A 25,319-nucleotide genomic window follows, 5' to 3' on the forward strand; every position below is an offset into this window, starting at 1 on the left:
CGGGGCGAGGTCGGGGCGGAGCGTGACCGCGCGGGGCACCGCCCCCTCGGCGGGCTGGTCCGCGGGCCTGGAGAACTAGGGCTCCCGTCCTGGGGTTGGGCCGCGGCGGAGAAGGTGCGCGTCCCCCTCCTCGGATACCACCTGGAAGCAGGAAGGAGGGCGGGGCGGGGCGGGGCGGGGCGGGCATTGGAGCCCGAGGTGGACCGCCCGCGTCTCTCTCCGTAGGAATCGTCCCTGGAGAAGATGGAAGGAGAGAAGCGGCCGGAGCCCTACTCGGGCCTGTTTGCGGACGGGCACCTGGTCCTGTGGACGCTGTGCTCGGTGCTGCTGCCCGTGTTCATCACCTTCTGGTGCAGCCTTCAGCGGTCGCGCCGGCAGCTGCACCGCAGGGACATCTTCCGCAAGAGCAAGCACGGGTGGCACGACACGGACCTGTTCAGCCACCCCACCTACTGCTGCGTGTGCGCGCAGCACATCCTGCAGGGCGCCTTCTGCGACTGCTGCGGGCTGCGCGTGGACGAGGGCTGCCTCAAGAAGGCCGACAAGCGCTTCCAGTGCAAGGAGATCGTGCTCAAGCAGGACGGCAAGGCCCCGGACGCCATGCCCCACCACTGGATACGGGGCAACGTCCCCCTGTGCAGCTGCTGTGTGGTTTGCACGCAGCAGTGCGGCAGTCAGCCCAAGCTCTGCGATTACAGGTATGGCCTTGGTGGGGACAGGTGGGAGTCGGGATGTAGGGCGTGGGTGCAGAGGCCCGCTTTGATCTCTGCAAATGGCCTGAAGTGCCCGCTTGGAGGAAGCACGCTAATAAACATTCAGGGCAGCTTTGCAATAGTCACATGCTGCGATGATGCTGTAGCGCCTCACTCCTCAGCCAGCCTGACCTTTTGTCTGCCGTTTTGTAAGCTCTCAGCTTCCATCCAGAGGTCTCTTAAGTGCTGTGGCCTTCGTGGCCACTGTATGTTATAGCTTAGCTTTTGTTGCTATTATCTCCACTTGATGTAAGAAAAAAACGAAGAACGGGTAAGTTAACTTTTCCCTAGAGTGGTAAAACGGATTCATCCTCGGCGCTGTACCACGAATGTACAAGGAAGACAAGTGTCATTCCAAAGCAGCACTTCAAGCACTTTTTCGAATTTAGGTATGGATGCTATAGTGACACATAACACTTAAAGGTATACTCCTTTTGTCGGTGGTCTTTCAGGACATGTAGCATCTTAGAGGAGTGACTTGGACTAAGCCAAAAATATTTTAATGGCTCTAAATACACACTGAACAACATATTTGTGTTCTTAAATATTGTCTGAAACTAGGTAAAGTCATGTTAGAGTTTGGTAATAAAAGGGAATGGTACTTTGCAGATCATTACTTACTATACAGTTGAGAGAATTGTAGTCAGTAGAAAAATAGAATTCTAACCCCCTGGACAGGGTTAGGAATGCTGTCACTACGAAGCCTTGTCTCAGCCTTAAAGATGGACATCTTCATTGTGATGGGTTTCATTTCTGACAAGCAGAAAGGCCCCTAACCATGTTTAAGAACTGATATAGAAAGGTGGCACTAGATACCAAGTGACTTTTGATGTCTGTTGTTATTTTTTAATCCTTTTTTTTCCCCTTAATTAGTGTGAGCATTGTTAGATCAACACCTATTTTTTTTAAATATATTTTTATTGATTTCAGAGAGAAAGAGGGAGGGAGATCTGAAAGAGATGCCTCTTGCCCTAGCCGGTTTGGCTCAGTGGATAGAGCGTCAGCCTGCAGACTGAAGGGTCCCAGGTTCGATTCCGGTCAAGGGCATGTACCTTGGTTGCGGCACATCCCCAGTAGGATGTGTGCAGGAGGCAGCTGATCGATGTTTCTCTCATCGATGTTTCTAACTCTCTATCCCTATCCCTTCCTCTCTGTAAAAAATCGATAAAATATATATTTTTTTAAATAAAAGAAAGAGATGCCTCCAGCACACACGCGCACACACACACACACACACACCCGCAACTGGGGACTGAGCCTGCAACCCGGGCTTGTGCCCTAACCAGACATTGAATCATGACCTCCTGGTTCATAGGTCAAAGCTCAACCACTGAGCCACACTGGCAGTATTCCACACCTAACTTTTAAGTCTTATTTTTTTAGTTTTACCCATCAGATTTAGACTTAAGAATTAACTTTCCCAAAAAATATATTTTAAACAACTAGAGTTTTGTTACCACTCATTTTTATTTGGTTTCTTGGTCCTTTTGGCATCCATGAGAGCTAGGTTACCAAGTCTTTACATTTTATGGTTCTCCCTGTAGGTAAGCTTCAGTCTTCAAGAGCTGGGATTAATTGGAAAGAAGACATGAACTTAGTATTGTTTTATTTCCTTCCCTTCTTTGTGTTGGTGCTGAATTAGATAAAAGTGGCTGCCATAAGTATCTTAACTGTGTTTCTAGAAAGATCATTAGGGTGGAGGATCAGAGCACTGTGCTGATTTGTGAAGGAGCAGACGGAGCACCTGCTCTGTTTAAAACCCTTCAGTTGCTCCCATCACATGCACTCATGGTCTTTCAGTGTAAACTCGAAGTGCTTAACACAGTCCTACATATTCTCCGGACCCTGCCTGCCCTTTTAACCTTACCTACCACCACCTGCATTAAACTTTTATGTATAAGCAACATCAGGCAGGCTGTCCTTTTTTTTCCTGCCCCTTTTTTTTTCTCAAGGCTTTCTTTCCTCTCAGTCTTAAGTATCCTTCTCCTGGCTAGCTTCTCTGCATCCTTAAAGACTCACCTTGATTGCCGAAACCGGTTTGGCTCAGTGGATAGAGCGTCGGCCTGCGGACTGAAGGGTCCCGGGTTCGATTCCGGTCAAGGGCATGTACCTTGGTTGCGGGCACATCCCCAGTGGGGGGTGTGCAGGAGGCAGCTGATCGATGTTTCTCTATCATCGATGTTTCTAACTGTCTATCCCTCTCTCTTCCTCTCTGTAAAAAATCAATAAAATATATTTAAAAAAAAAAAAAAAAAAAGACTCACCTTGAGCCCTTTCCTCTAGGAATCCTTGCCCTCAAATTTTTCCCTCTTGATGATAACATAATATCCTGTTTCTCTCTGGTTCTCAAAGTAAAGTCCCCACACCACCAGCAGCAGCATTACTTAAGAAACTGATTGGAAATGCAAATTCTAGAGTTGTCAGATTTAGCGAACAAAGTAAAATTTTTTGCTGTATTTGGGGCATACTTATTCCTAAAAATTACTTACCTGAAATTCAGATTTAACTGAGCAACCTCTATTTTTCCTGGCAACCCACTGAATCAGAAACTTGGGCTGGGGACCAGCATTCTTGGCTTTAACAGGCTCTGCAGGTAACTCTAAAGTCGGAGAACCACTTGTATATTTATGTAGCTTTTTTAAACATGAGCCTCTATCCTTAATCTTGTCCCCCCACCCCACCCCCTTGAGCACAGTGAATGTTTGGGCTGATAAATCTCCTTTTCCTCATTACCTTGTTCTTACTAGTACTGAGCAGTCTGTCCAAGCATGCTAGAACCCTTCACCCGGGGTAGAAATGGTCTCTGTATCATTTAGGAAGGGTTTATTATTCCCAGGAGAAAAGAGCACAATGCCCCGAAGTGGCACATGTTCTGCAATGTTCTGATTTATTTCAGCCAGTAATGTTATTCAGGATTACAGTCAGCTATGACCTTCTGTGGGAATGAAATATTTGAGAAAGAGAAACAAGATAAATATCTATTTAGAACTGTTTTTTTTGTTTTATTTTAGAGAGGGAGAGGGAGAGAGATAGAAACATCAATGATGAGAGAAAATCATCAACTGGCTGCCTCCTGCATGCCCCCCACCGATCGAGCCCACAACCTGGGCATGTGCCCCCAACTAGAATCAAACCTGGGACCCCCGACTCCCCAGGCCGACTCTCTATCCACTGACCAAACCAGCCACGGCTATTTAGAACTTTTAAACACAGGCCAGACTGTCCCTGTCTCTGGATTTTATCAAGCACTGTTGGGGGCTCCTATTCTTGGGATATCTGCGATTTTAAATGAACTGTGAAGGCTGTACAACAAGTTAGCATTTCAAAGGGCAGTAATGACAAGTGATGCCTGCAGCCCAGTTAAACTCCGCAGACAAATGACAAAGGCCCTTTAATTTATGCTCAGTCATTATTTAGTTTTCACATAGTAAGCATCTGTTTCTTGCCACACACTGTGCTGGATTCTTACTTTCCTGTAGATTTTTTCTTTTTTTTTTGTTTTCCTGCTTCCACTTCCTTTTAATCTTTTCACCTCTCTTCTAAACTTAATATAAAATTAGTTTATATTTTTAAGTATTCGTTACAGTTATTAAATGAACCTTTGTTCCTTTTGTGTTCTGTCTCATTAAGAAAACGTAAGGTGCCTTTTTATTTATAAGGTCTTTCTTCTTTACATCCCTTTATATCTCTGTGTTCTATTGGTATGTGTTTATGCATTTTATTAATTATCTGAAACAGAGAAAAATAGCAAATCATCTTCTAGAACAGAAGTAAGCAAACTTTTTCTGTTAAGAGCCAAAACTACGTTATTTTAGGTTTTGCAGATCATATGGTCTGTCAGCATTACTTAACTCTATTATCTAATGTAGAACAATGCCAGCCGTGGACAATACATAAATCAATGTAGCTGTTTTCACAAAATCAGGTGGCAGAGGTATAAAAACATTTGAATAAACCACAAAAAGAAATATAGATCTATCAAAAAATAAACTTAAGTGCATTAAAAAGTAACTTTAAAAGAAAACAAACTAGTTTGCAATAAATATGACAGGAAAATGTTGATATCCTACATACATAAAAAATGCATGCACTTATTAAAATATAGGGCATGAATCAATTAACAAAAGGCCAAAAAAAAAATTTCAACTTCACCTGGTGATCAAAGACATCCAAATGAAAACAACAAAGTACTTTCCTTGTCTAAAATTTATCAAAAAAAAAAAATGTTAAGTCCTAATGAGCAGTATTAGCAAGTGTTAGATATGATGGGCACCTTCATGCATTGGTAAGCATATTGGACAGACATATCAAGAACCTTAGGAAAATGCATGGCCTGTGACTCAGTAACTTGACTTCTACGAGTCCAGTAAAATAGCCTCATTTATATTTAAGCCTCATTTTATTCATCATGTTATTTATACTTAGAAAAATAAACTATATGTTTGGGAGGGAAAACAGAAAAGGGGTTAAATAAATTATGCTATATCCATATGATATTACTCATTCTTTGCAAACCATGTGTTTTAAAAATATTTCATGGCATAGGCCATATTCATGATACAATGTGGGAAGAAAAAGAGTACTATTCATATATATATATACATCATATCCCTAACCTGGGAACCAAACATTTATGCACTGTAAAAATCGAGAGTAAGCACATCTAAAAGTTAAGAGTGACTATCTCTGGATGAGTTTTATTTTATGTCTTTTTCACGAAGATATTCTGGTTTTTAAAAACTCAGGCAATTTACAAAAGAATGTAGAGTAAAAAGTGAATGTTGTCATCCTTCAGTCCCACTTTCCTTCCCAGAGGAAACCACTGTGAAATAAATCAGTGAGTATCCTTTTAGGTTATTTTCAATGATAACATACTATTTGAAAGTTAACAGAAAGTGGGCAGAGGTACAGTACCTCAGCTGCATAAACCATCTTTCATAGCTTGAAAGCAAGCATCAACAAAGGTTATCAGGCAAGTTATTTTACAGTTTTCTCTAACAGGTCATGCAGATAACTCTTCTTTCAGCAGTAAATAGCAGTAATTACTTGGCAAATCTGAACATCCAACCGGAAAAAAACACACCTTAAAATAGAAGGCTAAATTGTTGATCTGGGGTGAAAGAGTAATTGTCCTCTTTTTAAATTATTCATTTAACTATGACATTTATTTTCAGCCAGCCTGCAGTCATCTGGATAGCCAGAGCTGCCTTATCTGGGAGAGGATTAACTGCTGAGCAGATTAATGACAGGAGCCTGGGGCCTTGATGAGCACTATTCCCTGCTGGTTTCTGCACTGGTCCAAACAAAGGCTGATCTGAATGTGCATGTCTTCTGTCTGTATTTCAAATGCAAACATATAGATTCATTTTGTATTAACAGCCACCAAGAAATGGACTATTTTACTGTAGTTGTAATATTCACAGGTGGTTATATAAGTGAATATATTTTCACACTGGACCCTGAGGAATGCTTCAAGGACCCAGGCCAGTGGGGCATTCAAGCACTAAGGACTGTAGGCCTCACGAACCTGCTTCAATCAAAGCACAAATGAATAGTGCACAGAACAGTTGTTCTAGATCGGCTTTTGTTTATGTGGATCAGATCTGATATTTACCATGTTATAAATTAAAACTGAGAACTTGTTTCAATATTCATTTTTAAAAGATTGATCATGATAACAAATACTGTTTTTGTTTTTTTAATTTTAGAGAGGAAGGGAGAGGGAGAGAGAGATAGAAACATCAACGTTGAGAGAAAAATCATCGATCAGGTGCCTCGTGCATGCCCCACACTGGGGATCAAGCCCACAACCCGGGCATGTGCCCTGATGGAAATAGAACTGTGACCTCCTGGTTCATAGGTCAATGCTCAACCAGTGAGCCATTGGCCAGGCTAAATACTGCATTTTTATCAAAATAAAATAAATGAAAACCTAAAGAGAAGGGTGATGTCAGTTGTGGTACATCTCTTTGGCTTAGAAGTCAGAGTCTCCTATCTATTTCTGCATCAGTTTATTGACGTAGCCCCTGTCATACAGCTTCTGGAAAACTGCACTGCACACTTTTGAGAGAATGAGGGTAAAAATAACATATTATTATTATTTAAATGATTTTAACCTCACAAACACCCTGAAGGGATCTTAGGGGCCCTAAACCATCTTTTAAAAAACACTGTTAAACTGCCAAGTATGTTCAAACTTTATTGCTCTATTTTCACTATGTAGGTACAATTATAAATCTTTCATTTGCCAAATTTTCTGCTCAGTAGTCATGGAATTACTGTTTTAGGTTTTTTGACAGAAATGATTGGTCTGCAGATCAGTACGCTATGGTTTTCAGTTATTCATTATTCTCTTTGTTTCTTCGGTCCCTCAGGTGCATTTGGTGTCAGAAAACTGTCCATGACGAATGCATGAGAAGTAGCCTAAAGAACGAAAAGTGTGATTTTGGAGAATTCAGAAACCTCATCATTCCACCCAGTTACTTAGCCTCTATTAATCAGATGCGTAAAGACAAAAAAACAGATTATGCAATGGTAATCAGAGTTCATTTGCCCTTATGTAATTGATTTCCAAGAAGTGGTTTAATTCTTTGTGTGACCATTACAACTATGTGTACGTGAGAAGAATCATTATGGTAAGCCATAAATCCCTACCCAGATCCTAGAGGTGTGCCACAAATTTGGGCTCTTGAGTTCTTTCATGTCTAAAAGGAAATGTTATATTAGTGGTTTCTAAATCACTGCCTGCTTCTGGATCACTTGGGGAGCTTTTTAAATATACAGGTTCCTGAACCCACTTCCATGACCATGTCTGATTTAGTAAGTAGGTCCCAGGAATCCATCCATGTATTTTTAAGATTCTCCAATGATTCTGATGAACAGCTAGGATTGGGATTCATGATTATTGTCAGTGAAAAGAAAATGTAGATTTCCTCACACATTGTTCTGGAAGAATTTTTCCATTGGGAACTTTACACAGGGTGTCTAGAGATGCATTTACATTGCTCATTATATGGTCCCACAAATAATGTTGAACATTGAAGCTGCTAACAGCACTTTACAGTATGTGTATGAAAACTGATGTAAATGTATCAGTCGTTATGTAGCTCTGAAGGAATAATTATAAATATTGGCATTGATTTTCTACATGAATATGCCAAAATGGTTTATTTTATTTTAAAATTAAATTGTATCTTTTCCAAGTTAGGATTTTATATCTTAAATGTCATCTTTGTCAATATTACTGCAAAAGAAAGGGGAATTTGAAAATTTAAAAACATTATGTTGAATGTTGTGGTATATTTTTTAAAATATATTTTTACTGATTTCTTTTTTAGATAGAGAGGGAGGGGAACAGAGAGAGAAGCATTGATCTGCTGCCTTCTGCATGCCCCCCACTGGAGATCGAGCCTGCAACACAGGCATGTGCCCTGACCAGGAATTGAACTTCAACCTCCTAGTTCATGGGTTGATGCTCAACCACTGAGCCATACTGGCCAGGCTGTGATACATATTTTTAAATGTAAAATCCCCAGCCCTGGCCTGCATGGCTCAGTTGGTTGGAGTGTCTCCCATACATTGAAGGATCTCTGGTTTGATTCCCGGTCAAGGAACATACCTAGGTTACAGCTTCAATCCCAGTCTGGGCATGTACAGGAGGCAACTAATCAATGCTTTTCTCTCTTATTGGTGTTTTTTCTCTCTCTTTCTCCTCTCCCTCTCTCTCTGGAATCAATAAAATATATAGATATAGATATCTATCTATCTATCTATCTATATATATATATATATATCTCCTCAGGTGAGGATTAAAAAATTATAATAAAAATAAGTAAATAAATGTACAACCCCTATGTATTTGAATTCACTCTGAGATCACAAAGAGTGAGAATCGCTAAGAAAAACCACAAAACAACTCCATTGTGTTTCCATCCACAAGGAGAAAGGGGGAGGAAATAAATTGTTAGGTTAGAAAAATATTATTTTCATTTGACTTTGGGCATTGTATAAATCTGGATTCTTTCATCTATTTCTGAGTACCCATTTGAAAAAAAAAATAAACTTGCAAACTAAAATATATTAGACTATATCCAGAAAAGAACAGTCAAGGTAAAAGAGCAGAGAAAGTCATTGTCCATTCAATGAATGGTTAAAAGAACTTGAAATGCATTGTCTAGGAGACAAGACTAATGAAAGATAATATGCTTCAGATGTTTGAGCACAGCATTATAGGGAAAAACAAATGAAATTATTTCTAGTTGCTTCAGAAAATGAAATTAGAACAATAAATAAAAATTATGGAAAGACAGATTTTTAACTCCATTTAAGTCAAGACTGTCTAATAATTTAGCAGTAGAATGGGCTGCCTTGTTAGTGAGTTCTTATATGCGTATCTAAGCATACACTGGAGGACTTAGCTAGAATAATGTAGAAGAGAATTGTACGTTAAGTGGAAGTTAAATTAGTTCATCTTTAAGGTCCTGTCCTGTTCTTTGATTTTATATTGTATTTATTGTTCTGGGATAGTTGTTTTTCTCTCAGCAAATTACAGAACTGTTGTTATCAAGAAGTGAAAAATTGGGGAGTAGGGTAGATGGGGGAAGGTATAGAAAGGATAAATGGTAATGGAAGGAGACGACTTGAACAATGTACAGATGAGATATTTAACCCTTTCATTCGCCTTAATTTTTTTTAGCTAGCCTCTAAGCTTGGGAAGCAATGGACTCCATTAATAATCCTGGCCAACTCTCGTAGTGGAACTAACATGGGAGATGGACTGTTGGGAGAATTCAGGATTCTTCTAAACCCAGTCCAGGTATCTGAAGAGAAAATCTTCCTTTCTGTGTTAATCTTTTCATTTTCCCTAAATTGTAATGGTTATTAATTCTTTCAACCAGTATTCACCTGATTGTAGGAAAGAATAATAATTATAAAAGTATCAAACTATTCTAATACATTGAGAAAGGAACTCATGGTGAAGGTATAAAATGGTGCAGCCATATTAGATAACAGTTTGGAGGTTTCTTAAAAAATTAAACATAGCCTGGCCGGTGTGGCTCAGTGGTTGAGCGTTGACCTATGAACCAGGAAGTCATGGTTTGATTCCCAGTCAGAGCACATGCCTGGGTTCAGTCTACCCAGGGGAAATGAAAACATGTTTCACAAAGACTTCTATGCAAACATTCATCGCAGCATTATAGCCAAAACGTAGAAACAGCCCAACTGTCCGAGAAGCCAGATGCAAGGGGCCCATCTTGTATGATTTGATTTGTGATCTACCCGGGAAGGGCAAATCTGTGGAAACAGTACATTCCTGGTCACCCGAGATAGGAAATCAGAAGTGACTGCACGTGGACACTGAGGGATCTTATCAGAGCGGCAAAAGTTCTAAAGTGCTGATGCACAGCTCAGTAAACTTCCTAACAATCATTGACTTGGTCACTTGAAATGGGTGAGTTTCATTAGATGTAAATTATACCTCAATTAAAAAATAAGGATAAAAGGATTGCGCCACTGAAATTGAGGTTTCCTGCTAGCAGCTTCTTCTGCTTGGAAAAACTAAACAACCCATTGTGCAACCATCAGAGATGCACTGATGTCTTTCCTTCCAATGTGTACTTTTCCCTTTCATCATTATACATTAAGTAAAAAGGATGTAAAGGAAAAGAAAAGACTAACATGGAGCCCGGCATATTGTTACAGATCAATGCATTGCAGCCAGTCTTTTATTTAACCATGTCTATACCAGCTAGAGGGAAGTCATGCTGACAAGTGGAGGACAGTGTGGGATAAAAGTAATTGTTTTCTTTTCTTTCATTTTTAGGTTTTTGATGTAACTAAAACTCCCCCTATCAAAGCCCTGCAACTTTGTACTCTTCTTCCTTATCACTCAGCTCGAGTACTTGTTTGTGGAGGGGATGGGACTGTGGGCTGGGTCCTGGATGCAGTTGATGAAATGAAGATTAAGGTACCGATCTCAAATAACAAATGTTATTACTGTACAAATAGAAGAGAAAAATCTAAACTCTATCTTCCATATTCTAGGGGCAAGAAAAATACATTCCGCAAGTTGCAGTATTGCCTCTGGGAACAGGCAACGATCTGTCCAATACTTTGGGCTGGGGCACAAGTTACACGGGTGAAATCCCAGTTGCCCAGGTCTTAAGAAATGTGATGGAAGCAGATGGAATTAAACTGGACAGGTAAGTTACACTTCCCCCCAAAAAATAGAATTTTGAGCTTTGAGAATTTTGTTTGGTTTATAAATGAAGTCTTGTCGAAGTTATAAAGTTAAATGTAATTTAAAAGTGAAAGATTATGTTAGTTGTACTTATACATAGATGATGGTGTTTTATTTTATTGCTGTAATATTTTCTTGTTATATAAGGACAGAAGTCACAAGTTGGGCTGAATACTTACCTCAAAATTTACATACTTACAGATGTGCTTATTTTTTCAAATGCTATTTTATTTTTAAAATATTTTTATTGATTTCAGAGAGGAAGGGAGAGGGAGAGAGAGAGAGAAACATCAACAATGGGAGAGAATCATTGATCGGCTGCCTCCTACATGCCCCCTACTAGGGAGTGATCCCTAAACCCGAGCATGTTCCCTTGACCAGAATCAAACCTGGGACCTTCCAGTCCGCAGTCCAGCGCTCTATACACTGAGCCAAACCAGCTAGGGCTCAAATGCTACTTTAATAGAAGGACCCCATCTCCCAGGCATCCAGAGTTGATTGCTATAATTGTAGTTAATTGGCAGTTAATTTGGAAATAATAATAATGAATTTTTTTAACTTCTCTGTTTTTCAGATGGAAAGTTCAAGTAACAAATAAAGGATACTACAACTTGAGAAAACCCAAGGTATATGGGGGTTGTTTGTTGTTGTTTGTTTTGTTTTGTTTTGTTTTGTTTTTTATTGATTTCAGAAAGGAAGCAAGAGAGAGAAACATCCGTGATGAGAGAGAATCATCCATCGGCTGCCTCTTGCACCCCTCCCCCAACTGGGCATGTGCTCTGACCGGGAATCGAACCGTGACCTCCTGGTTCATAGGTCGATGCTCAACCACTGAGCCACACCAGCTGGGCAACCCAAGGTATCTTTTTAGGGCTTCAGTTGGGAGTACTTTCAGCGAACATGACGGAGAGCCTCCACAGAATGAGATGTGGCACTGGTGGGGCACAGGGACGGAGGGCTTCTCTGTAGGGAGCTGCTTATGGAGCAGAAGAGCCCCGTGTGCTTGGGAGTCGGGCACAGCTCCCAGGCTGGACAGTACAGAGTGCTGTGGGCGGAAGCACCGCGAGGTGCTTAGTTCTGCCCTGGAAGCTCAGACGGGGGAAGCCACATTTGAGTTGATCCTTAAAAGGTAAATTCAATTTAGATCAACAGAAAGGATCAGTACTTTCCAGGCAGAAGAATAGAGACCAGAGGGTACAAATAGCAAATCATACAGAGAGAGCAGATCTGTATTTTTAAAAAGATGCTCTGGCTCTCACCGCATCACCGGTGCATGGGCCATTCCTCGCCTCTCCTCTCCTGGCCAAAGTCCAAGGGAACAGAGCGAGAAGCCGGGACCGTGTTCCCACACAAACTAATGGCTCTCGACTACCACAACCCTGCTGGCTTCAACTGCAAAGATGAAACAGAATTTAGAAACTTTATTGTTTGGCTTGAAGACCAGAAAGTCAGACACTACAAGACTGAACACAGAGGTAACTTAAGAGACATCCACAGCAGTGACTGACCCAAGTTCTCTGAAAAGCATCTCACAGATGTTCGCTGTCCTTTCAAGATTCAAGACTGACAAGAAGCAGTTGGCTGGCTTCTTGGTTTAGCTGTTAGACTTGAATGTGGAGATAACGCTGCAAAACACAGGGACTCAGTTCCTGATAATACAAAAATACAGCAATGAGGCTAAAAATGCAGAGCCATTGATCAGTTGGGGTGTAAACAATCCCGATTTTACGGCTGGTGGAACGACTTTGGCTGACCTTCAGGTTCAGTATCTTGATGATTACCGGGCAATGTTTAATGTAACTCTCATTCTGGCCCAGGAGCCTGACCCAGGATGCTGCTGCTAAGCATCACACAAGGGGGCAGGGGTGGGGGGGGGGTTGCCAGTTGCTTTAGACAAGCATATTCTTGGTTTTGACACAGGAGATGCAGTTCTTAATTCGATTGCTACACAGAGAAGAGCTCAAAGAGCCACAGACACAAATTAATGGAGCCATAGTAGCTGTTCAGGCAGTTATTGCCGATCCAAAGACAGACCACAGACGGGGGGAAGTGAAAGATGAACATTTTAAGATTTCAGCCTCTCACCTACTTGGTATATAGTTGGCAACTATGTATGGCCTGCTGTGTCTTTCAAAATCAAATGCCACATTTTCAAGGGAAGAATCCCAGAAAATCGACTATTTTGAGGTAGAATTGATCAAGACTTTGGCATCCGACTGGTACTAGGGGAAGAGAAAAAGTATGTATTTACTACCAGATTTCTAGTTTTCATGACTGGATGCATGGAAATGACATTAAGATAGGAAAAATACCAGGTTTGCGTAGGAAGAAAATGAGTTAGATTTTGAGCTTCTCAACCTTGAGGTTGTGGTGCACTGAACACGAAGTTAGACATTCGGGCTTATTCTCAGGTACGAGACAGAGCTGGAGATGTAGGCTGAGGAATCCAGGCTGGGCCGGGAGGTCAGATAAACTAAGGGGGTGCTTGCTAGGAGCCTGGGTTGAGACTAATAGAAGCAAGTGTAAGGAACATAGGAGTGAAAAGCCCAGGTGCAAAGTAGAGTCACTCTGATGATGAGATCTGAGATGTAGCATATTAAACAGAAATGGGAAGGGAAACTCGCATCTATAATTATTAGCCTTTGAACTGAAGCTTGCTTTCTAAACGTACTGGATGGCATAAAATAGCTCTATGTGAACAAGAAATGCAGAAAGTATTGTCATAAAGAGCATAGAAACAAATTTACATATTGAATACATGACACAGGCTTAGACTGAAGCAAATCTCTTGCTAAGTCTTACCCTTTTCCACAGGAATTCACAATGAACAACTACTTTTCTATTGGACCTGACGCTCTCATGGCTCTCAATTTTCACGCTCATCGCGAGAAGGCACCATCTCTGTTTTCTAGCAGAATTCTTAATAAGGTGTGTTGGATAAAATAACATTTCCTGCTTACACCGAAGGTACAGTAAAAATCAATAGTTCCTTATATCTAGCACCCTTTCAAGTAGATTCAGACAGAACTAACTTAGGGAAACACTGGCCTGCTCTGTTTTGTGTAAGACTGTCAAATTATATCCTTAAGTGTATTTGATTAAAGTATTTTGTAATTATGGCAAAATTTTTTGATTTAAAGTTGGAATGTTTTACAGCATATTTTGCTTAGAGGCAACTAAGTGGAGTATACAATAGTTTATCTTAAATGGCAACTGATATTGAAAAGAAAGTTTAGGCAGGATACATTTTAGGTGAAGTTGTTAATGGAAAAACAGATTCCACTGGCTTGGAAAAAACTGGGAAAGGCAGGTAAGGTAAGAGAAGGAGCGGTTTGTGTACCATGCTTTTAACCACGAGCATCGCTCTGGTTTCTAGTACAGGTGATTCCTTTGGTGGAAGTTTGGTCTTGGAGTTTTTTAATGACTATTGGTGATTGAGCAATAGGATATGAAAAATAAATGCAAAACAGTTTTGTTCCTGGTTCTGTTTTACAAATATTTCAAGTTTACAAATAGTTTCCTTTTATTAATGTAGGTACTAAGTAAGTACTGCTGTTTATATCATTGGTAATTAACAACATTTTCAGTGCTTCCAATCAACTTTGCACCCTTTTTATATTCAAAAGCGATTATAAAATGTTCCTAGATTTATCTGTATTACTTTCCTTAAGTAATCTGAAATTCTAGGAAAAGGTGGAATTTTTTTATTTTAATGTTGTATTTCTTCATAAAATGTAGCTTTGTTGTTGTTGGTAATCCTTACTCACCCAAGTATATTTTTTCCATTGATTTTTTAGAGAAAATGAAAGGGAAGGAGGGAGGGGGAGAGTGAGAAAGAAATATCGATGTGAGAGAGAGACATTGATTGGTTGCCTTCCACATGCCCCAACCAGGGCCGGGGATCAAACCTGCAACCCAGGTATGTGCCCTTGACCAGGAATCAAACCCGAGACACTGCCCTAGCTGGTTTGGCCTGTGGATTGAAGGGCCACGATTTGATTCTGGTCAATAGCACATGACGTGGTTGCCGGCTTGATTCCAGGCCAGTCAGGGAGCATGCAAGAGGCAACGAGTTGATGTGTCTCTCACATCGATGTATCTCCCCCACCCCTTCCACTCGCTCTAAAAATCAATGGAAAAATATCCTCAGGTGAGGATTATCCCCCCAAAAATGTTTTTAAAAAATCCCCAAGACACTTGGGTGCACGGGCCACCATTCTAACCACTAAGCAACACCAGCCAGGGTGAAAATTTAGGTGTTTGGTGTTTTTTTTAAATAAGCCAGGAGAAAACACTATTTAGGCACAAACCACCTCTATCTCATATTCCCCTGAAAAACAGGCTGAACTCAAAAGTAATGGTGCCCCTCTCCCCACAGTGTCTAATCCACTCTGAGGAAACATGACTCAGCACTCAGGGCAGGGATGTCATGGTGCCCCTCTCCCCACAGTGTCTAATCCACTCTGAGGAAACATGACTCAGCACTCAGGGCAGGGATGTCATGGTGCCCCTCTCCCCACAGTGTCTAATCCACTCTGAGGAAACATGACTCAGCGCTCAGGGCAGGGATGTCATGGTGCCCCTCTCCCCACAGTGTCTAATCCACTCTGAGGAAACATGACTCAGCACTCAGGGCAGGGAGCTTTGGTTCTGTGTCTTTTTCTTGCTCACAGGACTTGTTAGATTGCTTTACTATCATATTTTCTGTTTATTTCTCATAGGCTGTTTACTTATTCTATGGAACCAAAGATTGTTTAGTGCAAGAATGTAAAGATCTGAATAAAAAAGTTGAGGTAAGCTTTTAAAGTTTAGGTGCTCTCTGGATAATGAACATTGTTTTAACAGAAATGCTGAATTTTTGACATATTTTGCTAACATATATGGAGTATTTATTGTGTGCCAGACACTTTACTGCTTTATACACATTATCCCACTAAATTCAATAATTACAAAAACACATGTAAAAATCAGGATTTGACCCCGGGTTTATATAACTCGAGTCTGTTTATGCTAAACAGTTTCCATTCATACATGATGACAAGTATGAAGTTATTTAACACAGTGCCTGACTCATCATGGACTCTCGGGGGAGGTTTGACCCAAATTTTAATTCATATTATGGTGGTAATGCATCTCTCTCACAAAATAAAAATATATGAGCAGTAAAAATAGGAAATTAACGATTGCATACTGCTACAATATCCCTAACATCATAATATGGCTAAGACTTGTATATATTCCTTGCTTGCTTCCAAAAAGAATTGTAATGGCTAATAGCACTGACAAAGACATTAATACAGAGAAGCCTACAACTAGTAAAATAAGGAAAAAGGGAAGAGCCCACAGCCTGTGCAGCCACAGCACAGAGGAATGGCAAGATTGCCCATTAAAAAGCTTCCTTCTGCTTTATCATATTTCCTTTGTCTTAGGCTGTGATAGCGTTGGTAGAGTGAAGCACAGGAGGTAGCACTTTATTTTTTTGTCTGATCCTTTATTTATACAAAAATATTAGTGAAGCCACCTATAAAATGCACTGTCCTAGGTACTGGGGATACAATGATAAACCCCTTGTTGTCACTAACTTATAGTCTAGAGCAGCAGTCACCAACCAGTGGACCACTGGTGGTCTGTGAGGTCCGAAAGGTTGGCAACCGCTGGTCTAGAGAGAAGAAAGACATTCAAACCACATTGCAATACAGTAAAAGAATGGGATTTCACAAAAAGGATGTGATTGATGACCTTGTGGGGAAAATCCATTTGTTATCATTCACTTATTATAATAAACATTGAACAGATGTGAGAGGCCAGATTACCATGAGTGAGGAAGTAGTCTTCTCTTACACATGCATCTCTCACATCTCATGTATATGAAAGTGGACGTGAATTCTAAGTGGATATGTCTGCAAATCATGTGCCCTGTAGTAACTAACTGCTTGGATTTCTTTAAAGCTAGAACTGGATGGTGAGCGAGTAGAACTGCCTAATTTGGAAGGTATTATTGTTCTGAACATTGGATACTGGGGCGGTGGCTGCAGACTATGGGAAGGAATGGGAGATGAGACTTACCCCCTAGCCAGGTATGTACATTTGTGATTTGCTGTTTTATGACCCTGTTTTCTGCTTTTAAGCAGTCTGTTCTTCATAGACTTTTTTTCCTCAGATTTTCTTTCTTGTATATCTCATTAATACAAATATTTAATAAGTTGATGGTCCACCTATGTTAAAAAAATAACTGTCCTAACATGGCTGATTTTATTTTATTGCATCATATAATCCATATTTCCTTTTCCTAATTTTAGGCATGACGATGGTTTACTGGAAGTCGTTGGAGTATATGGGTCTTTCCACTGTGCTCAGATTCAAGTGAAATTGGCAAACCCTTTTCGAATAGGACAGGCACACACAGTGCGGGTAGGTGAAAGTGCGCTAACGGGCTAATCGGTCTGTCCATTTCTAAGCCCTGGATCTGTAGCTTTCCTTAAGCAGTGCTTTAGTCCTATGCTGTTGATCAGCCTCCAAGAGGGGCTTGAGTGGGATGGGGAAGAAACAGGAAATAGGGCCTTCAGTCCAGTTGAAGAAATAAAGTGTTCATTGGAAAAGAATCCTTTAAACAAGCAAGGAATAAAAATATATCCAGATTCATTTTCTCAGAATGAAATGCTAAGGAGGTTTAAGGACTATGGATGATGTTTTAAGGAAGACCTTTCTGAGCTTTTGGGGGACTAACTTTTCTAATTCTTTGTTCCCTAATACCAGCTGATTTTGAAGTGCTCGATGATGCCAATGCAGGTGGATGGGGAGCCGTGGGCCCAAGGGCCCTGCACTGTTACCATCACTCACAAGACACATGCACTGATGCTGTATTTCTCCGGAGAACAAACGGATGATGACATCACTAGTAACTCAGATCAAGAGGATATCAAGGATACTGAGTAGCTGGATGAGGAAATGAAAACTTACCATAGAATGCTCACAAACAAGTAAATACATACTCATCCAAAAGTAGAAATTCTCTATCAACTATTTAGTCTTCATTTCACCAGTAGTATGAGTATACATTTCTGTAAATATCATTCCAAAAACAGCCAAACTTCCAGTTGTTTACTAATGCCTGTTTTTGTTTTTGTTTTTGTTTTTAGCAAACACTTTGATCGTATGGTCCTCATTTAAAAAGTCACAGAACTGTACATGAAGGTGACGGGTCTTTTTCGTGTCTTTATGCTTGAGAGTGAGGCTCACTGAAGGGTATCCCTCCTTCTTTATTCTTGAACCACACGTTTGATGGACATAGTATACATCCAACAAGATGTGGGTGGGAAAATCACTTCCATCTTAATTTTTAATGTGGTGACACCGTAACATTTTCAAAATTAACTTGCTTTTTTGAAAGGGAATGGTTGGTTTCCAGCCAGTGTGGTTAAGCTGGGCCCTCCGGCAGCATGTGCCTCCTACGATTTCCTACAGCCCAGCATCTAGTGGGTCCATAGTGTTTATTTCCAGGAAACCCTAAAAAGAGAAATGTAAAGGAAAGACTACTTGAAATTTTTGTTGTAATTTGTATTTCAGGAGCACTTTCAGACCCCCAAATGTTTGGTTAGCCCCGTAATGACCATGTTGAGCTGCTGAAATTCAGCATCTTGTTAGAACCCAAGGCAGCCAAGAGGACCACACAGGCGAATTGGTGAAAATTAACATCAGAATACGTGCTTTGGATTGAAAGTTATGGGTTCCAAGCTGGACAGTTCACCCACTCACTTCGCTTTTGATTGAAAGACAATGTAATCCAAGAAAAATGTAGAAAATTTACTAGTCATGTTAATTTCTCAAAAACAGTTTAATAATGAGTAATAAGTGGTCTTCTTACAGTAGTCTTTTGTAGCCAAAGTACTTAACAGAATTTCCCCTTGGGGCAATGACAGAATCCTCTGCTAAAAATGTTTCTATTGTATTTATTTTTAAGAGAGAGATGTATTTTTTTTACTTATTTATTTTCTTTATTGTGGTAACCTGTGTTTAGTGTTTATAGTATATAGCTTTATTTAATAAGTTTATTGATCACATAAATTCTAGTCACAATCAGAAATGTAGCCTATTGACTAAGTAACTAAAACCCATAATTTAATTCTCCTGACAGATATTCTCATTCTTCAGAAATACTCTACAGTTTAAAAGGGGGTGGGGAAAGCGCTGACAAACGACTCTTCCATAACTGAATGTTTTGTTTCACTGTTTTATTTGATCCTCAATTGCCAAAACCTTACTGAAGGGCTAGTCCCATGGTTACCCATTAGGGGGTGCTCTTCTGTTGCTAACCAACCTGCTCCCTCCTTCCGGGGTTCAGCAGTCCCACTGGGCCTCCAGCCTGGTGTTCTCTAACAAATGGCCTATCTTACTGGTCTTTCAGAACATTAATCTCTGAAAGATTAAAATGTGTCCCCCAAACAACATTAGCTCTCCTTAAGGATCTATTATGAATCTGTCACCCATGAATTACTGTGAACTTAAATTTCAGTCACCTAAGGTGAGGCCCAGGAACAACCTAGTGCTGAAACAGTAGTTAGTACATTATGTAAAATACTTCATTCTGCTTACATTAACCCAAATCTCATCAGGAAATGCTAAAAGTCTAGGACTGAGATTTCTGTGAGCAGATCTGGTCTCACCTTATTCATACATCATGTTTGAGTATAATGAGTTTTATTCTTTAATTCATGGTCAGAATTGTTACACATATCACCTTTTACAAATATGGGTGAGCAGAAGTAAAGTAAGCTTATAGTTGTGAGTTGGTAAAACTTTGTTCTTGTATTATTATTTATTAATTATTGTATTATTTTCCATATAAACTAATGTAAACGTACTTTTGTCCACCCCTGTATGCTATTAAATTCACTTTAAAATACACAAATAGGCATGTGTCTTGTTTTAAATAATCTACTATTTACAAGACTCATGTTTGCAAGTTATATATTAGGGTAGCGATTGTTTGCATTACCGGGGATTCTACACATTGCAAAAGATAATCTGCCCCAAGATTTTCCTGTTCCATTTGAAATTGTCTTGATTTTTTTTTAATAGCTTCTATATTCTCAGGAAGAAATTTATGAAGTAAAGCATATCTCCATGTCTGTCTTGACTTCTCTCATCTTTTATTATCCTCACACATTCCTAACTCCTGGTAAACTTAGTGGCTTAAATACTGAATACCTGGCAGCTCTTATGGATCCCTTATATAAGTAAATGGTGATCATTTCCATGCTTGGTTACGTTTAATAGAAACCGGACTGACTTGTGTTTTAAAATAAAGGTTGTCGAATGGGAAGAGTACATGACTTTAAGTGCGTTTTAAGTTTTCTGCAACTATTAGCTGTGAACCTTAATGTCACTAATGTTTATAAAAAGTTTATAGTCAAAAGTATTTATTTTTATTTTTTAAGGTGTGTCAAAAACATGTATAGTATTTGCTTTTGAAATGTGTTTGCCTACTTAGAGTTGTAAAATATACTGTGACTCAGAAATTGTAAAGTCCTTTTTGCACTGTAAAAATTAATACTACCAGCATGTCAAAGCAAAGATAGTTTGCATTTGTAATATAAAGTAAAATTGTATTTAACGTACATTATGGAATTTTAAATTGGCACCAACTAAACTTTGAAGGTTATATTAATTTACAGATTCCTGTGGATCCGAACACATAATCTGCATTGTTCAGCTGAAAAGCTCAATAGAATGGGTGAGAGTTTTGGGTGGTTTTCCCTTGAAATTATAATATTGAAGCAAGAACCAGCACTTTATATTCAGGTTTTGTTTTGTTTTAATTCTGCCTAATGTGGACAGTGAGATGTAGGTAGATTTCTTTTAAAAATTTAGAAATTTGAAAAGAAAGCATAGTAGTTAGGTTGCTTTTCTTGTTCCTCTAGCATTGTCCAGGCAAGCTGGCATCCAGGTCAGATGAGGAGATTGGGAGAAAATTCCTGGAGTAAGAAAAGGCCTTTGTGCCGTGGGTGACAATGACTCATAGGACATTTGCTCTCATTTCTCCAGCTCTGGGCTCTTTCTCTTTCCTTTGATCTCCTGCAGGCAAATGGGCACTCATGTGTAGTTCTGTTTCCTGCACAGTTAGAGCAGCCTGGGCCCCTGGCCTGATCACTCCTGCAGGAGAACTGACTGAATCAGATCTCTGAGCATCAGTACTGAGGACGCTTGTGCGGCTCCAAGTCAGCAGCCAGCTGGCCTCCTGCACTTTCTCCCCTCTGGCCACATGCTGTGTACCTACCACTTAATTCCCTGTGCTAATTGCTTTTGTTGTGATTGGGTCTGTATTGTGGTCATTGCCTACAGACAGAAATGTGAATTAAAGCATTTGAAATGTTGAAGATGTTTGTTTTTTAATAAAATTAAAAGTGAACACTTAAAAAGTATGATTCTGCCCTGGCCTGTGTGGTTCAGCTGGGTGAGCGTTGTCCCATGCACCAAGAAGTTGCCAGTTCGATGCCCGTGTTGCCAGTAGGGGGCATGCAGAAGGCAACCCATCGATGTTTCTCTCCCTCTCCCCTCCTCTCTCAAATAAATAAAAACATTTTTTAAAAATATGATCCTATGTTTTTTGACACAACAATGAGAAAATAAGTGGCTTTGAATTTCACGGAAGAGGGTCCTTGGACAAACATGATATGTGGCAAATTCTGGTTCACTTTTGGACGAAAAAATAGTTTATTTTGTAGCCTAGGGGCACAGAGTATATACACACATGAATGACACAGGAGAAACATAAAATAAATGAGGTGCATTCATCTCATTTCAGTCGGTACAGTGGAAAGAGGATAGAATTTATTGAAATACCCAGGTTAAAAACCCAGCCTCTGCCACTATTTAACATTGGACAAGTTCCTTGTTCTGCCTGAGCCTCAATTTTCTTTATAAACTTGGAGTTCATGCTCACCTCGGGGTTGCAAACTCAAATGCTTAGAGAACAAGGCAGCTGACCAGGGCAGGAGTGGGGGGGACCGCAGTAAGCCAGAGAGCAGCTGCTGGCAGGAAAGCAGCGGCATGAGGACAAAACTCATCTTCCTAGAAGAGAGACACGGTTGGCAACAACTGATTACAGGGTCATGTGATGAGTGTAGTGTGTGGGGGGCAGGGGATGGAGACACTATACCTAGCAAAAATATGCATTTCCTTCCATTTGAATTTTTATAAATTGTTATGGTTTTATCAGCTTCAATCTGGATTTCACCTAACATTTCACTGCATATAATGTTTTTTAATTCATTCATTAGGCATTAGAGAAGGGATTCTGTGGTCCAGCTTCCGTCTGTCATCTTTACCCAGAAGTCCATTTTTACAAATTTTTTGAAATAACTTGAAAATCCATTGCTCACTTTCCTGCTTAATTTTTTAAATGATGCCAGGCGTCATGCACCTTTTCTTAGTAATTTTAAACATGAATTACTAGTATGCTTGGCTGTGCTACCCACCAGAGTTCCCAAGGAAGGCTCTCATTATCTAAGCAACCCCTGACAATTCCATGTTCTGACTTTTTAAGCAGCTTCACACACACAGTGAGCATCTGGGTGTTGTGCCCAATGCTTTTACTTACTTTTGCCTCTTAGTGCAGTTCTGTGAGGTAGGCATTACTAACTCCATTTTACAGATTGGCAACTAACTAGGAGCTGCTGATCCCAAGTCCTCCTCCCTGCTGCTTTTTCATCATCAACACAACCACCGCCCACAGTATTAAAAATGTTGAATACAGTCAGACACGCTATTGAGCTGGGCACTGGGAATGCCAGGGTTTACAAATCAACCCTCAAAGCAAGTCCCCACACAAGGAAACTGGTCATATACATGCAAAGATAAATTACTTGTGGGAGGAATTCAGAGATCTTTGATGGGCTGACCGTGTAATGCATTGCCTATAAAGAATTAAATTTTTCGGCAGGGTTTGGGACTAGGAAATAGAAACAGCATTTTTCTCATGGGAATAGATAGAAAAGTAAATTAGTCTATGAAAAAGCTCTAAACACTGTGAACTCTTGAGGGAAGAGAGCTTACCTTGTTCATCTTTGCATTCAATTGAGTATTTCGTATTTTCTGTGAGGATCCTGTTCTGTGTTATGGAACCCTTACTCCACAGTAAGCATGTCAAACTCGTGGGCCACATGCCTCGTTTACTTGGCCCATGTTAGCCTTTGAGTTTGACATGCTTGCTCTACAGGACATTGCTCTCAGCCTCCAATTTCCAGCAAATGAGCAGGTGGGGCACTCAACCATCTGAGGTGCTGCGTTCATAGGGCAGCCAGGCAAACAGCAAAGCTTTGTGCTCCTATATCTCATGCCCCATTCTCTGGAAAGTGCCCCCAACCAAAGTATCTGCCGAAGGGGCGTGTCCAGACCATGTGGTCATTCCTCCCTTGTGGCTGATCGGTCCCAGGGAGCCCATCAATGGACCAGCAACCATTCAGTCTCGGCTAGGCTTTGAGAATAAGAGTCTAGAAATGTTTCTAGCTATCATGACAACTACTGAATCTAACCATAGTAAAATGTGGTTTGTATTTTATATGTCTTTTTCATGTCATTTTCTTCTATTGTATTTTATAAAAATATCAATACATGATGTATTGGGAAATTTTTTTTTTAATGCAACAAAACACCTGATTCTTCACCACAGATCGTTTGAAAAGTTGTGAAGGAGAGATTGTTCCATAGCGTGACCGCTGCTGGACCCACAAGCTGGACCCAGCCAGAACAGAGATTGCTTGATCGCAAAGCCGCCCTTAGGGACTATCTGATCATAATCAATGTTCATTCTGACATAAATCAGCATCCCTCCCCGGCTCCTGGAAGAGGCTGATGCCTTGATCTGGCCAAGCATGTGATTTCCTGTGTCTGGCAGCATTCACATGCTAGTACCTGCAACCGTTCCCTCTTTTGGCCCTGTATATAATTCTTGGGCACCTACCAAGCAGCACAGGGATCCACTTCATCTTCTAACCATCCAAGGTGCCTTGTATGGAAGTTTCGCTTAATAAACTCTATTAATTACCAGACTGGAGTGGCCAGCCTCTTTCATTCGTCTTTCCCTGCCCTCCACTTACGGAGTCTATTTTCAGTCCTGGGATCCTCCCCTGGGTCTGCATGTACGAACACTAGGGCGAGGGGAGACGGGACAAGATATGCAGAGGAGCAGTCGTCCTGAACAGAGCAACAGAAGATGACCCATGACCTAGGGAGGCAAGACCTGGGGCTACATCAGACTAAGCAAGTCAGTAGGGCTTTTCATTAAATACTGTTACTTTGCCGAAACCGGTTTGGCTCAATGGATAGAGCGTCGGTCTGTGGACTGAAGGGTCCCAGGTTCGATTCCGGTCAAGGGCATGTACATTGGCTGCGGGCACATCCCTGGTAGGGGGTGTGCAGGAGGCAGCTGGTCGATGATGCTCTCTCATTAATGTTTCTAGCTCTCTATCCCTCTCCCTTCCTCTCTGTAAAAAATCAATAAAATATATTTTTAAAAAATAAATAAATAAATAAATACGGTTACTTTGTTAAGGAACACTGGGGCATAACTGGCAGCACAGAGGGAAGGAACTGCCGCATAAAAAGAGAAAGACCAAAAATACAAACGAAAGAAGACAACTGTGGAACAGAATTCCAGCATCTACTCTGCACCTTCCTTCTTGTTGTTGTGTTAATCCTCACCCGAGGATATTTTCCCATTGATTTTGAGAGAGAGGGAAAGACAGAGAGAAACATTGATGTGAGGGAGACACATCGATTGGTTGCCTCCTGCATGAGCCCCAACCAGGGCCCGGGCCGGGGAGGAGCCTGCAACCAAGGTACGTGCCCTTGACCAGAATCGAACCTGGAACCCTTTGGTCCGCAGGCCAACGCTCTATCCACTGAGCCAAACCGGCTAGGGCTCTGCACCTTCTTTTAGTGACCACATTGCCATAAGTCGGGCCTGATCACTTCTAGGGTTCTCTCCCATGGTAACGACTGCTGTTTCCTACAAGTGTGCAAGCTGGTCCTGCTGTATTTCATTTCTGGTTATCGGCTACCTTCTGAGAGGTGACCGATGAAAGGCCACTGGGTGCCACTGTTGGAATGGGCGGAAGATCTCGGACTTGAGCTATATTAAGCAGACACAACGAGTAGAATCTCATTATGACTCATTAAGGAATGGAAACGCAAAACAGAAACACCCCACCTACCAGGTGTGGCTTCTGTAACAGAGCAAAGGGCTTCTCCTGGAACAGAACAGAAATGTGCAGGAACCCACAGCGGGGAAATACATGCAGAAGCTTGTTTACATTTCATAGAAGTTT

General features: G+C 40.7%; 1 protein-coding gene across 4 annotated transcripts; it reads left to right on the plus strand.

Moving 5' to 3' along the window:
• The first annotated feature begins 53 nt into the window (after positions 1-53).
• DGKE (diacylglycerol kinase epsilon) lies at positions 54-24,008 on the plus strand. 4 transcript variants are annotated; one of them, XR_008554716.1, is made up of 14 exons: positions 54-114; positions 226-698; positions 7,127-7,286; positions 9,448-9,567; positions 10,576-10,719; positions 10,797-10,954; positions 11,567-11,618; positions 13,807-13,920; positions 15,714-15,785; positions 16,942-17,069; positions 17,292-17,403; positions 17,749-17,972; positions 18,132-18,186; positions 23,663-24,008. XR_008554716.1 is itself a non-coding variant. In XM_028154781.2 (13 exons), exons 2-12 carry the CDS (start codon positions 244-246, stop codon positions 17,926-17,928), a joined length of 1,695 nt encoding a protein of 564 aa, XP_028010582.1. In that variant the 5' UTR covers positions 54-114; positions 226-243; the 3' UTR covers positions 17,929-17,972; positions 23,663-24,008. The 4 variants fall into 4 exon arrangements, 2 of the variants coding, with proteins under 2 accessions (XP_028010582.1, XP_054565081.1); XR_008554715.1 differs by lacking the exon at positions 23,663-24,008 and adding an exon at positions 20,667-21,541; XM_028154781.2 differs by lacking the exon at positions 18,132-18,186.
• The last annotated feature ends 1,311 nt before the right edge of the window (positions 24,009-25,319 follow it).

This window comes from Eptesicus fuscus, chromosome 20, assembly GCF_027574615.1.
Source record: "Eptesicus fuscus isolate TK198812 chromosome 20, DD_ASM_mEF_20220401, whole genome shotgun sequence".
Classification (NCBI taxonomy): domain Eukaryota; kingdom Metazoa; phylum Chordata; class Mammalia; order Chiroptera; family Vespertilionidae; genus Eptesicus; species Eptesicus fuscus.